The 15,350-nt window shown below is 51.9% G+C and overlaps 1 protein-coding gene across 1 annotated transcript in view; it reads right to left on the minus strand.

Moving 5' to 3' along the window:
* The window catches only part of LOC142214278 (uncharacterized), a 39,224-nt gene extending 30,708 nt beyond the window's left edge, over positions 1-8,516 (minus strand). The window contains exons 1-7 of the mRNA XM_075283178.1: positions 8,387-8,516; positions 7,792-7,850; positions 5,257-5,331; positions 2,753-2,843; positions 2,126-2,262; positions 1,650-1,772; positions 521-590 (exon numbers count right to left, since the gene is read on the minus strand). Coding sequence (XP_075139279.1) covers positions 521-590; positions 1,650-1,772; positions 2,126-2,262; positions 2,753-2,843; positions 5,257-5,331; positions 7,792-7,836 — 541 coding nt within the window. The 5' untranslated portion in view covers positions 7,837-7,850; positions 8,387-8,516. The remainder of the gene's footprint in view (positions 1-520; positions 591-1,649; positions 1,773-2,125; positions 2,263-2,752; positions 2,844-5,256; positions 5,332-7,791; positions 7,851-8,386) is intronic.
* Between the last annotated feature and the right edge of the window lie 6,834 nt (positions 8,517-15,350).

Consider the following 15,350-nt stretch of genomic DNA (forward strand, 5'->3'; position numbering starts at 1 on the left):
GATAACCATCTATTTGAAAGGAGGCTGGGGAAGGTGAGAAAAAAACAAAAAAACAACCACCCATACTTACCCATCCCCAGTGCTCTGGTATCTCTCACTGCGGTCCGGCTCTGCTGCTTAGGGGTCTTGTTTTGGCAGAAGTCCCGGCCGCACATGACCACCGAGGTCAATCAGTGGCCTCAGTAAAGGAACTCGGACATCACTCGCAACGTCACCTATGACGTCCCGTGTCCTTTTCCTAGGCCGTGGCTTGAGAAACAGGGCAGAATGAAAGATTACCCCCTGGTAGGGGGCTTTTCAGACTGAGAGAGGTAAAGTGTGAAGCCGCGGGGGGACGGGGGACTGATAAAGAGATAGGTTGTAACAGCCTGCAGTATATGGAGCTGTCAGGAGTCTGTTTTAGGTTATAGCGTGTGCATTCGGCAGGGTGATACGGTGACATCCATCACACTGACCAGGAGGGGGCGCACCCCCTCCTCCCCGAGCCATTTCTTTCTTTCTTTTTAGGTGGTGAACGTACCATCCGAAGCAGGTTCTGAATCACTTTCATCACATTTGTTTGGTTTCGGTACATAAACTTCATTCACAACCTAAGATATAAAATAGAAGAGGAGCAATTACACGCCCACCTGCGACCGGTGGAAGCAGGGGTATATAGCTAGGAACAAATGGGCCCCCCTCCCCTCGTATAACGCCCCTTTCCGGGCCACCACATGGTATAACATACCCTTTACTGCCCCATTACAGGCCCTCATACAGTAAGGGCCCGTACTGGTCCCCGCAGAGTGACCTTTAGGCCGTTACCTACTGGATCACTCCAACAGGTAGCAGCCGATTGGCATCGACTCAGTTCCTGGTAACCGCCTCCCCTGCATGTTACAGAGGAGGACACAATTTAGCACCAGGACCACAAAACAGAGGTGGCGGTTAGCAGGAGCAGGGTCAGGTCCGGTCCCCTAAAGTCACAGACCCCATAGCAGCCACTACGACGGCTATGGTGGTAGTTCAACCCCTGCCCTAAAAATACAGAGACAAAAAATTACATAAAATATACACACAAAAAAATTGGCTGACCGATAGGGTCTTGGGATGTATTTCCTCGTCGACCTCTGAGATCGCCACTACCCCTAAGAATGAAGGGCCACAGTACCCCAATTACCCCATCTGGCCCTATTCAATGGCAAAAGTAGTCCTGTAACCACAATGACCATGCCATCAGACTGTGAAGGGGCCACAGCTCCGGCCCGCCTCTGCAGCCACTTCATTCGTTCATAGGACCGCCGCTGATCAGAAAATGACGGCATATCCTAGTGATATGCCATTGCTTTACAAGATGCAGCCGCAGGTGCACTGACTACATCATACATAGAGTATGGTTGCCTAAAAGCCCCATCAGTGCCCGTAGGTTGGGTCAGGTTGCTGTCATTTCAGACAGTGGCCCACTTAAGCAGATCGATTGTAACGTGTAATGGTGTGAATGCTGGCGGTCACCGACAGGCCTGGTGATGTGGCCAAGGCTTTATGGGGGAGAAGGAACGACAAGGCACATCGCTCGCTCCAGTCACTCCTATAAGTAGCTGTGGCCATTCACCAGGCCCGTTCTACGGCATACATAACAGCGGTCTACGGCCGCCATGAAGAAGGCTTACATTGATCTTCTTCCTTCCATAGGTTTGCTCGATGGCGAGGGAGCTGCTGGTCAGTCTCCTGTAATTGGCTTGGCTTTGGATTTCGTAACCAGCCCAGATTCCCATAATAGGATGATGCTTCACCTGAAAGACAAAACGTCAGAACCTAAACGGACGTCACCACCCAATACGGTAAACCTTCCACGCCGGTGTCACCTTTTAACCATTTCAGGACTGAGCTTTTTTGCCCTACTACCGGTTGTCATCCTCTCTATTACACCTTGAAGTTAAAACAGTTGTACAGTATAAAAAAAAACATGGCTGCTTTCTCACAAAAACAGCGCCGCACCGGTCCAAAGGTTGTGGGCGGTATTGCAGCTCAGACCTGTTCTGTTCACTGCAATACCGGACACAATCCACTCGCGGAAGAACCAGCCAATGGTCTTCACACCATGGATAACGGGACGCAGCAAGCTCATGTCAAGGGTTGGACTTACCAGGTAGGCTATTCGGTGTTGAATCCCCACAATGTGGAGGTAGATGGCGTCTGGGTTGAAGGGAGCATCACACAGCTTGCATTCGTACATGCGGGAACCATTGCTGTCCTCCGCATATTCATAGATGTACTCAAGGCCTGGCAAAACAAGACGTAACCCTTTCAATATCGTAGTCTCAGATTTCCCCTTAAAGGCCCAGAAATGTATACACCAAAACCTTAAAGAATAAGAGACTGCTGCTCCTTTATAGTATGGGGACGTGGGACCCCCGTTTTGCCTCTATCCTGTGGACAGGGGATAAGTTTACGGGGTCTTTCCATATGGGCAATTTATGACCAGAGATAGAGTGGTCAGGTCCCCACCAACCTGCAGGTTATGTTCTATCCCGTGGACAGGGCATACCTCAGCCCCCTTTAGCAGATCACTAGTATGATCGGAGGTGCTCCAACCTCAGGATTCCCACAAAATCGCTAAAACAAGAACCTAGTCCCTACAGATCCCGTCTACCAAGCTCAGCAGGCGCTGAGGTGCGCTGTAATCCCTTCGTCTTGGGTCCTAGGTCAGGTTCCCCACCTAGCGTCCCATGACGCGCCCCCTAGGGATACACCAACCTTAGGACTTTCTTACCAATAAAAGTGTCCTTTTTGCCAGTATCTACGATCTGCTCACTCAGCGTCTTGGAAGTATCTACATAGGACAGCTGTGTATTCTTTACCCCCTGTAGAAACAATTGGCAGAATCAGGTTATGTCCTCATCGTACAGGACAATCCCACTAACACACAGCTAGGTTATCAGATCTTCTGGATTATTGGACCATTATACATATCCCTACTACTTCTAAAGACATCATACGTCACAATCTGAGGTGTCTTATAGTCAGATTCCCCCACTGAAGCCAGAGAGACTTTGATCTACAGGAGCGGTCTACAGACTCTGATCTGTGAGGTTCACCTAACACTCATTTATTGATGACTTAAAGGGATTCTACCATTAAAATCAAATTTTTTTCTCGATCACACGTAGGAATAGCCTTAAGAAAGGCTATTCTTCTCCTACCTTTAGATGTCTTCTCCGTGCCGCCATTCAGTAGAAATCCCGGTTGCGTCTGTATGCAAATGAGCTATCTCGCAGCACTGGGGGCGGTCCTCAGCGCTCAAACAGCACTGGGGGCGTCCCCAATGCTGCGAGAGAACTCTCCAGTGCTGCCTCTGTCTTCTTCTGGAACGCCCTCTCCCTGTGTCTCCTTCCGTTCTGGGTTTCAATCTTCTAGGCCTCAGGCAGAGCCAAATAAGCATGCCCGAGCCACAAGAAAATGGCCCCTTACATAGTAAGCTGCTTAAGTGGCCATTTTCTTGTGGTCACAGGCATGCACAGTCTGCTTTGCCCGACGCCTAGAAGTTTGAAACCCAGCTCCTGAAGAAGATGGAGGCGTCGCTGGAGAGTTCTCTCACAGCACTGGGGACCGCCCCCAGTGCTGTGAGAGAACTCATTTGCATACAGATGAAAACTGGGATTGCTACCCAACGGCGGCACAGAGAAGACCTCTAAAGGTAGGAGAAGAATAGCCTTTCTTAAGGATAATCCTACGTGAGATCCATAAAAAAAAAGTGATTTTAATGATAGGATCCCTTTAATCAAATCCCAGAAAACCCCTTTAATTACTGACATCAACAGTATATCCTATCCTATGTGAAAGTTTGTGTGTTTGGATGTTTGTTCCTCAATCACACCCGAACGGCTGAATGGATTTCATAGAAATTTCACACACACCTACATATTGGCTAGGAAGGAAAAATGGGCTACTTTAAAAGTGTGTCATTCATCCCAAAACGCCACCACGACCCTCAAAAGTTGTCTCCTGCTCCACTGTCGGTCCGGGCATGACGTCAGCGCAGGTAGTTACACGCCACTCCTATTGGTGCATGTCGGTGTGTGGGCGGGATAGGGAGCCAGCACAGCAGCCCATAGGTTGGCGCCGAATTGTGGGCGTGGCCAGCGCGCGGGGACCCTTTGCTCAACATGGCGGCTGCCCGCATGGTTCCGAACGCCGCAGACATGCCGGTCGGCCACACATTGCCTCAGGCCGGCGTAGCATGCAGCAGCGCACCCGGCCCGAACAAGCCCAGCCACACCTACCCGCGAACTGTGCGGCTGGGCACACACACGGCAGGGGAAGGACCGCACATGCTCACTGAAGCTGCGGCCATGAGACACTCACCTCTCCAGCATGTGCATGGTGAGTGCTGCGGGAACAGGGATCGGCGGGTTGCTTAAGGGAGGGGGGGGGGACAAAAGGTGATGGGGAGGGGGGGTTGGTGGTTTGGGGGAGGTGGTGGGGGTTAGGGAGGTGGGGTTTGGCACCAGAGGGCAGAAGGTAAGTAGGGGGAGGGGGGCCAGATTGCACATGTGCAAAGGGGAGGGGGGGGGGGAGGGTAACTGGGGTCACGGGTAGGTGGTGGTGGGGGGGGGGAGGTAGGGGTAGCTGTAGGAGGCGACTGTAATCTCTAAAGGGGGGAAGGGGGCCGGGGGCGCAAGTGGGGGGGAAAGGGGAGGGTCGGAGGTGCAGCAGCGGGGCTGTCGGGCCCCGGCCCACGATACTGTGGGAGGGGCCCGCGCCGGCCACAAGGAAAGGGCTGTGGGGGGCCACGGGCCGCGCTGCAGGTGGTTCACGCAAGGGTAAGGGGACAGCGGACAAAATCGCGGGTTATAGCTAGCACATGTATACATGTATGTATTGTAACATGGCTGTTTTCTCCTTCTCAGGAAGAAATTATGTAGCACATTAAAAGGTGTCATTAAAAAAAATACAACTGGTCCCAGAAAAAACAAGCCCACTGTATGGGTCCTGGGGAAAAAGTTGGTACCAAACTGATGTCCTATCCAATGAAGATGGGTGGGCTCTGACTGCCGAGACCCCCACAGATCAGTCGCTTCCCCACGCTGCAGTGCTCACTCATTGTACTTTTAATAGTAGCCATAGTGAGTTCTCATTGACGTGAATGAGATAACCACTACAATGCTCACTATGGCCGTCATTAAAAGTATCGCAGCTCACACTATCAACGGGAAACAGTTGATCTGCAATGGTCCCAGGCGTCGGACCCCCGCTGGTGTCAGGGAGATCACTCACCATCATGAATTTATGGACCGGTGAGACGTAGTGTATGGCCTGGTCTCTCGGGTTGATGCACCGTATGTTGCAGAGCTGCAAAAGCACAGAAAAAGCAGATTAGTCACATGTACACTATGTAATCCAAGACCCCGACACTGCACACACATCATACTGTACACACGCAGAGTACCCCAATACCCAATAACAGGGGCTTTAAGGGTGCATCTGTTTCATGGAAAAGGAGAAATACGCGTGGGTCTAATTACAAAGTCAACTAGTGAGATAAAACCTCAATTCTTTATTGAAAATAAGATTAGATAAGTCTACAAGTGGTGAGGCAATGTGTCATTATGTGAGGAATAAGGAAACCCTGAGGCTAAAGGGATTCTACCATTAATACCTCTTTTTTTTTTTGTGGATAAGACGTTGGAATAACCTTTAGAAAGGCTATTCGTCTTTTACCTTTAGATGTGATCTCCGCCGCGCCGTTCCTTAGAAATACCGGTTTTTACCAATATGCAAATCACAGCGATGGGAGCGTCCCCACTGCTGCTCGAGAACACGATCCTGCGACGCCTCTATCTTCGGCTGGATCCTCTCCTTCTCTGTCGTCTTCCTCCTGCGTCACCTCCGACGCCTGCGAAGTTGGCTCTGCCAGTGAGACACCAGCAGAGCCGAGTGCGCATGCCAGCCGGTGGCCATTTTTGGGAGGCCGTTCTTACTCTTGTAGTTCAATGTAGGAGCGGCCTCCCAAAAATGGCCAGCGGCTGGCATTCGCACTCGGCTCTGCTGGTGTCTCACTGGCAGAGCCAACTGCGCAGGCATTGGAGGTGACGCAGGAGGAAGACGACGAAAGAAGGGGAGGATCCAGCCGAAGATAGAGGCAGCGCAGGATGGTGTTCTCGAGCAGCAGTGGGGACGCCCCCATCGCATTTTCTGCGCTAGGGCCCGCCCCCATCGCTGCCAGAGAACTAATTTGCATACCGGTAAAAACTGGTATTTCTAAGGAACGGCGCGGCAGAGATCACGTCTAAAGGTAAGAGACGAATAGCCTTTCTAAAGACTATTCCGACGTATTATCCACAAAAAAAGAGGATTTAATGGTAGAATCCCTTTAACCTTCGGGTTTCCTTATTCCTCACCACTTGTAGACTTATCTAAGCTGCAAACCTGGGAGTGTTTTACCTCTCTTAGATAGTGCTCAGTATATAGATTTCTGCTTTTTATCAGTGTCCTTTAGCGATGCCCTATGGGACCATACCGGCCAGTATAGGGTGTTTTTGTAGTATTAACCCCTCATCTCCCGGTGTGATACTGCAAACATTACATACTGAGAGGAACTATCTGGAGGGGTAAAAACCTTCCCGTTGGTGATATCGCTATATATATGGTTTTAAATATTTCCAATAAAGAATTGGAGTTTTACCTCACTATTAGGGTTGAGCCGATCTTTACTTTTCAGGATCGATTTTGAAATCCGATTTCCGATCATTTTTCATGCGAACCCGATCTCGATCCCAATGCAAGTCAATGGTATTTTTTTATTAATCGGAGATCAAATTTTAAAAACAATCTTATTCGCTATACAGCATGGAATCTAACAATGGAACGCTTTAATTGTTAAATCCATGCTGTGTAGTGATTTTTTTTAATCACTAACTAGCCAGAGGATTTTTTTTTAATCCTCTGGCTACTTAGTCCCCCCTGGTGTCCACTTACCTGCGGAGATGGCTGGTCCGGTACCCGGTGTTCTTGTTCTTCTTCGCCTCACTGCCCCCGCCTCCCAGGTTAGAAGAGTGTGGGCGGGTACTGGGAGGGGAGACATCACGTCTCCCCGCCCTGTACCCACCCACACTCTCCTAAGCCACAAGCCCCGCCTTCTTCTTCTTAGCTCTTTAACACTAACCTGGTAGGCGGGGGCAGCGAGGCGAAGAAGAACGAGAACACCGGGCACCGGACCAGCCATCTCTGCAGGTAAGTAGCTACTAGAGATGTTAGCTAGTCTCCCATTAGAATGAATGGACGCAGCCGGCGCGCAGGGGGTTAAGACTGCATGCCAGCTGCTTCCATTCATTCCTATGGAACCGCAGCGGAGCCTTCACACTGAGTATACACTCAGAATGAGCGGAGCGTATACTCAGTGTGAAGGCTATCATTGTTAGCTTTTCCCACAATGCTTGGCCAGTAGCAAAGCATTGTGGGAAATAATCACCGATCTCGATCCCACCTAAAAAGATCGTGTTCGGAATTCCGAAATTTTCTTGATCGCCGATCGGAATCCGATCTTTTCCGAACACGATCGCTCAACCCTACTCACTATTTTTGCCACAAAGTTGACTTTGCATCTGTTTCATGGTCTTGGTCAGTGGGTGCAATAGATCTCCCAGGTAATGGCGCTACGTTTTCCATCATGCATATATGAACACAATCCGATGAGATGTCATGGCCTCCTCCGCACATGACCTGTCAGCGGATCTTCTATAGATAGACCTACTTTGGATTTCTCAACGCTACATGAATAAGCCAGTGTCTGGAATCGGCGGCGGTACTTACACGGCAGATATGTTTGAATTTCGTCTTTTTTGTTGCGGCGTCCATGTTTAATCTTCACACTCTGTAGAACAGAAAACGGTAAGAAATAAAGAAAAATATTGCGTGAGGAATAAAAAGTATATACATACACGCACTACATTAATCTATCTATACACGCATACGTCCATCTTTGGGCAGAAACCGAATCGAAATATGACGCGCGAGTCTCACTGGCTACGTCCCTTCAGAAGTGAATAGAGACAATGGCGGACATGTTTGTCACCTTCCCTTCCGTCTTACCATGTGGGCCCATTCTACAAATAGCGATTAGAGATGAGCGAATACCTCGCTCCATAGGAATGAATGGGAGCGGCTGCGCGCCGGCCAGCGCTTAACCCCTTGCAGTTCGCACGCTCCCATTCATTCCTATGGGAGTGACCACTGGTCGTGACGGCACCACGTACGGGTTACATACGAGATTGGAGCGGTATATGGTATATACATGTAGCCCTACATACAATACATCTCTGTTATCAGCTGCACCATAGGTACCAGGACAGTCCCTCCAAATATAGCAACCATAGGTCCCTAGTGCCCAGCACCTCACTATACTTACCCCTACAGGTTGCAGGCACAGTGTGGCTCCTCTCCTCCACTTCACAACTTCCCACCACTTACACAGCGCCCAACAATAACCTCCGTCCTCTCATTGTCTCCCGTGCAGGCGCCATTTTGTCTGAGATTATTCATTAGCCGTTCGAAGTTCGGGAGGCTACGACAAAATGGAGGACAATGGAATCCGGGGCTCGGCAGCGCAGACAGTAAATTGCGGCGCAGAGACGATCACTTCCGGGCAAGTTGTTATTGACGTCATCAACATGAGCCAGCTCGTTGTGTTTAGTGTTGGAGGGAGAGTCTGTGTGTGTGTGTGTCCGGCCAGCAGGGTGTAGAGGCGGGGAGAGCTCTAGTGTCACAGCCGGGGGACAAACACACTGAGCGGCCATAGACCGACATCTTATTGTGAGTGCCTGGTGCCCTGTGGGGTGGCATTATCAGGGCACGGTGCCCCGCACATCTCACAGAAGACACCTAGCTTTAGGTCATCAATATCTTTATCCTAGAACTCCCCTTTAAATTCCCTGACAACCCTTTTAAAACGCCCAATTCAGGTGAATGGTTACTGTAGTACCTGTTCTGAAACACTACACTGAGAACAGCGCTGTCCGTTTCCTGCTGCGTTCTTGGTGGATCTGTTGCTGAGAATATACACATACACACTATATTGGGGCCTGTGAAGAGGCAGTATAGTGTGTGGACCCAGTAAAGGGGGAATTACTGTGTGTGTTTCTTGGAAAAGGGGCAATATACTGTGGGGTGGGGGGTAGGAATGGGGGCAATATACTGTGGGGTGGGGGGTAGGAATGGGGGCAATATACTGTGGGGCGGGGGTAGGAAAGGAGGCAATACACTGTGGGGCGGCGGTAGGAAAGGGGGCAATATACTGTGGGGGGTAGGAATGGGGGTAATATACTGTGGGGCGGGGGTAGGAATAGGGGCAATATACTGTGGGGTGGGGGTAGGAAAGGGAGCAATATACTGTGGGGCGGGGGTAGGAAAGGGAGCAATATACTGTGGGGCGGGGGTAGGAAAGGGAGCAATATACTGTGGGGCGGGGGTAGGAAAGGGAGCAATATACTGTGGGGCGGGGGTAGGAAAGGGAGCAATATACTGTGGGGCGGGGGTAGGAAAGGGAGCAATATACTGTGGGGCGGGGGTAGGAATGGGGGTAATATACTGTGGGGCGGGTGTAGGAAAGGGAGCAATATACTGTGGGGCGGGGGTAGCAAAGGAGGCAATATACTGTGGGGCGGGGGTAGGAATGGGGGTAATATACTGTGGGGCGGGGGTAGGAATAGGGGCAATATACTGTGGGGCGGGTGTAGGAAAGGGAGCAATATACTGTGGGGCGGGGGTAGGAAAGGAGGCAATATACTGTGGGGCGGGGGTAGGAAAGGAGGCAATATACTGTGGGGCGGGGGTAGGAATGGGGGTAATATACTGTGGGGCGGGGGTAGGAATAGGGGCAATATACTGTGGGGCGGGTGTAGGAAAGGGAGCAATATACTGTGGGGCGGGGGTAGGAAAGGGAGCAATATACTGTGGGGCGGGGGTAGGAAAGGGAGCAATATACTGTGGGGCGGGGGTAGGAAAGGGAGCAATATACTGTGGGGCGGGGGTAGGAATAGGGGCAATATACTGTGGGGTGGGTGTAGGAAAGGGAGCAATATACTGTGGGGCGGGGGTAGGAAAGGGAGCAATATACTGTGGGGCGGGGGTAGGAAAGGGAGCAATATACTGTGGGCCGGGGGTAGGAAAGGGAGCAATATACTGTGGGGCGGGGGTAGGAATGGGGGTAATATACTGTGGGGCGGGTGTAGGAAAGGGAGCAATATACTGTGGGGCGGGGGTAGCAAAGGAGGCAATATACTGTGGGGCGGGGGTAGGAATGGGGGTAATATACTGTGGGGCGGGGGTAGGAATAGGGGCAATATACTGTGGGGCGGGTGTAGGAAAGGGAGCAATATACTGTGGGGCGGGGGTAGGAAAGGAGGCAATATACTGTGGGGCGGGGGTAGGAAAGGAGGCAATATACTGTGGGGCGGGGGTAGGAATGGGGGTAATATACTGTGGGGCGGGGGTAGGAATAGGGGCAATATACTGTGGGGCGGGTGTAGGAAAGGGAGCAATATACTGTGGGGCGGGGGTAGGAAAGGGAGCAATATACTGTGGGGCGGGGGTAGGAAAGGGAGCAATATACTGTGGGGCGGGGGTAGGAAAGGGAGCAATATACTGTGGGGCGGGGGTAGGAAAGGGAGCAATATACTGTGGGGCGGGGGTAGGAAAGGGAGCAATATACTTTGGGGCGGGGTAGGAAAAGGGGCAATATACTTTGGGGCAGGGGTAGGAAAGGGGGCAATATACTGGGGTGGGGGTAGGAAAGGGGGCAATATACTGTAGGGCGGGGGTAGGAATGGGGGCAATATATTGTGGGGTGGGGGTAGGAATGGGGTAATATACTGTAGGGCGGGGGTAGGAATGGGGGCAATATATTGTGGGGTGGGGGTAGGAAAGGGAGCAATATACTGTGGGGCGGGGGTAGGAATGGGGTAATATACTGTAGGGCGGGGGTAGGAATGGGGGCAATATATTGTGGGGTGGGGGTAGGAAAGGGAGCAATATACTGTGGGGTGGGGGTAGGAAAGGGAGCAATATACTTTGGGGCAGGGGTAGGAAAGGAGGCAATATACTGTGGGGCGGGGGTAGGAATGGGGGTAATATACTGTGGGGCGGGGGTAGGAATAGGGGCAATATACTGTGGGGCGGGTGTAGGAAAGGGAGCAATATACTGTGGGGCGGGGGTAGGAAAGGGAGCAATATACTGTGGGGCGGGGGTAGGAAAGGGAGCAATATACTGTGGGGCGGGGGTAGGAAAGGGAGCAATATACTGTGGGGCGGGGGTAGGAATAGGGGCAATATACTGTGGGGTGGGTGTAGGAAAGGGAGCAATATACTGTGGGGCGGGGGTAGGAAAGGGAGCAATATACTGTGGGGCGGGGGTAGGAAAGGGAGCAATATACTGTGGGGCGGGGGTAGGAAAGGGAGCAATATACTGTGGGCCGGGGGTAGGAAAGGGAGCAATATACTGTGGGGCGGGGGTAGGAATGGGGGTAATATACTGTGGGGCGGGTGTAGGAAAGGGAGCAATATACTGTGGGGCGGGGGTAGCAAAGGAGGCAATATACTGTGGGGTGGGGGTAGGAAAGGGAGCAATATACTTTGGGGCAGGGGTAGGAAAGGAGGCAATATACTGTGGGGCGGGGGTAGGAATGGGGGTAATATACTGTGGGGCGGGGGTAGGAATAGGGGCAATATACTGTGGGGCGGGTGTAGGAAAGGGAGCAATATACTGTGGGGCGGGGGTAGGAAAGGGAGCAATATACTGTGGGGCGGGGGTAGGAAAGGGAGCAATATACTGTGGGGCGGGGGTAGGAAAGGGAGCAATATACTGTGGGGCGGGGGTAGGAATAGGGGCAATATACTGTGGGGTGGGTGTAGGAAAGGGAGCAATATACTGTGGGGCGGGGGTAGGAAAGGGAGCAATATACTGTGGGGCGGGGGTAGGAAAGGGAGCAATATACTGTGGGGCGGGGGTAGGAAAGGGAGCAATATACTGTGGGCCGGGGGTAGGAAAGGGAGCAATATACTGTGGGGCGGGGGTAGGAATGGGGGTAATATACTGTGGGGCGGGTGTAGGAAAGGGAGCAATATACTGTGGGGCGGGGGTAGCAAAGGAGGCAATATACTGTGGGGCGGGGGTAGGAATGGGGGTAATATACTGTGGGGCGGGGGTAGGAATAGGGGCAATATACTGTGGGGCGGGTGTAGGAAAGGGAGCAATATACTGTGGGGCGGGGGTAGGAAAGGAGGCAATATACTGTGGGGCGGGGGTAGGAAAGGAGGCAATATACTGTGGGGCGGGGGTAGGAATGGGGGTAATATACTGTGGGGCGGGGGTAGGAATAGGGGCAATATACTGTGGGGCGGGTGTAGGAAAGGGAGCAATATACTGTGGGGCGGGGGTAGGAAAGGGAGCAATATACTGTGGGGCGGGGGTAGGAAAGGGAGCAATATACTGTGGGGCGGGCGTAGGAAAGGGAGCAATATACTGTGGGGCGGGGGTAGGAAAGGGAGCAATATACTGTGGGGCGGGGGTAGGAAAGGGAGCAATATACTTTGGGGCGGGGTAGGAAAAGGGGCAATATACTTTGGGGCAGGGGTAGGAAAGGGGGCAATATACTGGGGTGGGGGTAGGAAAGGGGGCAATATACTGTAGGGCGGGGGTAGGAATGGGGGCAATATATTGTGGGGTGGGGGTAGGAATGGGGTAATATACTGTAGGGCGGGGGTAGGAATGGGGGCAATATATTGTGGGGTGGGGGTAGGAAAGGGAGCAATATACTGTGGGGCGGGGGTAGGAATGGGGTAATATACTGTAGGGCGGGGGTAGGAATGGGGGCAATATATTGTGGGGTGGGGGTAGGAAAGGGAGCAATATACTGTGGGGTGGGGGTAGGAAAGGGAGCAATATACTTTGGGGCAGGGATAAGAAAGGGAGCAATATACTTTGGGGTGGGGGTAAGAAAGGGTGCAGTATACTGTGGGGCGGGGTAGGAAAAGGGGCAATATACTGTGGGGCGGGGGTAGGAAAGGGAGCAATATACTTTGGGGCAGGGGTAGGAAAGGAGGCAATATACTGGGGTGGGGGTAGGAAAGGGGGCAATATACTGTGGGGCGGGGGTAGGAATGGGGTAATATACTGTAGGGCGGGGGTAGGAATGGGGGCAATATACTGTGGGGTTGGGGTAGGAAAGGGAGCAATATACTGTGGGGCGGGGGTAGGAAAGGGAGCAATATACTTTGGGGCAGGGATAAGAAAGGGAGCAATATACTTTGGGGCGGGGGTAGGAATGGGGGCAGTATACTGTGGGGTGGGGGTAGGAAAGGGGGCAATATACTGTGGGGCGGGGTAGGAAAAGGGGCAATATACTGTGGGGCGAGGGTAGGAAAGGTGCAATATACTGTGGGGCGGGGGTAGGAAAGGGATCAATATATTGTGGGGTGGGGGTAGGAATGGGAGCAATATACTTTGGAGCAGGTGTAGGAAAGGGGGCAATATACTGGGGTGGGGGTAGGAAAGGGGGCAATATACTGTGGGGCAGGGGTAGGAAAGGGAGCAATATACTGTGGGGCGGGGGTAGGAAAGGGAGCAATATACTTTGGGGCAGGGATAAGAAAGGGAGCAATATACTTTGGGGCGGGGGTAGGAATGGGGGCAGTATACTGTGGGGTGGGGGTAGGAAAGGGGGCAATATACTGTGGGGCGGGGTAGGAAAAGGGGCAATATACTGTGGGGCGAGGGTAGGAAAGGTGCAATATACTGTGGGGCGGGGGTAGGAAAGGGATCAATATATTGTGGGGTGGGGGTAGGAATGGGAGCATTATACTTTGGAGCAGGTGTAGGAAAGGGGGCAATATACTGTGGGGCAGGGGTAGGAAAGGGAGCAATATACTGTGGGGCGGGGGTAGGAAAGGGAGCAATATACTTTGGGGCAGGGATAAGAAAGGGAGCAATATACTTTGGGGCGGGGGTAGGAATGGGGGCAGTATACTGTGGGGTGGGGGTAGGAAAGGGGGCAATATACTGTGGGGCGGGGTAGGAAAGGTGCAATATACTGTGGGGCGGGGGTAGGAAAGGGATCAATATATTGTGGGGTGGGGGTAGGAATGGGAGCAATATACTTTGGAGCAGGTGTAGGAAAGGGGGCAATATACTGGGGTGGGGGTAGGAAAGGGGGCAATATACTGTGGGGCAGGGGTAGGAATGGGGGTAATATACTGTAGGGCGGGGGTAGGAATGGGGGCAATATACTGTGTGGGGTCTAGGAAAGATGTGTTATATTGTGTGGGGGCATCATATACCATGTGGGGTCCAGTCAAGGGCTGATCAGTGGTCACCAGCATGGATTCTCACTTAATTTTCACCCCTCGGTAGTAATATTGACCGTGTTCACCAACATTTCATCAGCCACTTACAACCTGCACCAGTAAAGCCACAAGCCCACTGAGAACACCCAGTCTGAGACGTTCCTTCCTTTCTTGGCCAGTTCCCGGGTGTAGTGGGCACTGCTATGGGCGCACTGTGCTACCAAACCAGTTTGACGTGGAGCCACCTCTAAGGGAATTGACATATACACTCACCGGCCACTTTATTAGGTACACCTGTCCAACTGCTCGTTAACACTTAATTTCTAATCAGCCAATCACATGGCGGCAACTCAGTGCATTTAGGCATGTAGACATGGTCAAGACAATCTCCTGCAGTTCAAACCGAGCATCAGTATGGGGAAGAAAGGTGATTTGAGTGCCTTTGAACGTGGCATGGTTGTTGGTGCCAGAAGGGCTGGTCTGAGTATTTCAGAAACTGCTGATCTACTGGGATTTTCACGCACAACCATCTCTAGGGTTTACAGAGAATGGTCCGAAAAAGAAAAAACATCCAGTGAGCGGCAGTTCTGTGGGCGGAAATGCGTTGTTGATGCCAGAGGTCAGAGGAGAATGGCCAGACTGGTTCGAGCTGATAGAAAGGCAACAGTGACTCAAATAGCCACCCGTTACAACCAAGGTAGCCAGAAGAGCATCTCTGAACGCCGCACAGTACGTCCAACTTTGAGGCAGATGGGCTACAGCAGCAGAAGACCACACCGGGTGCCACTCCTTTCAGCTAAGAACAGGAAACTGAGGCTACAATTTGCACAAGCTCATCGAAATTGGACAATTGAAGATTGGAAAAACGTTGCCTGGTCTGATGAGTCTCGATTTCTGCTGCGACATTCGGATGGTAGGGTCAGAATTTGGCGTCAACAACATGAAAGCATGGATCCATCCTGCCTTGTATCGGTAACGGTTCAGGCTGGTGGTGGTGGTGTCATGGTGTGGGGAATATTTTCTTGGCACTCTTT

This window comes from Leptodactylus fuscus, chromosome 7, assembly GCF_031893055.1.
Source record: "Leptodactylus fuscus isolate aLepFus1 chromosome 7, aLepFus1.hap2, whole genome shotgun sequence".
Classification (NCBI taxonomy): domain Eukaryota; kingdom Metazoa; phylum Chordata; class Amphibia; order Anura; family Leptodactylidae; genus Leptodactylus; species Leptodactylus fuscus.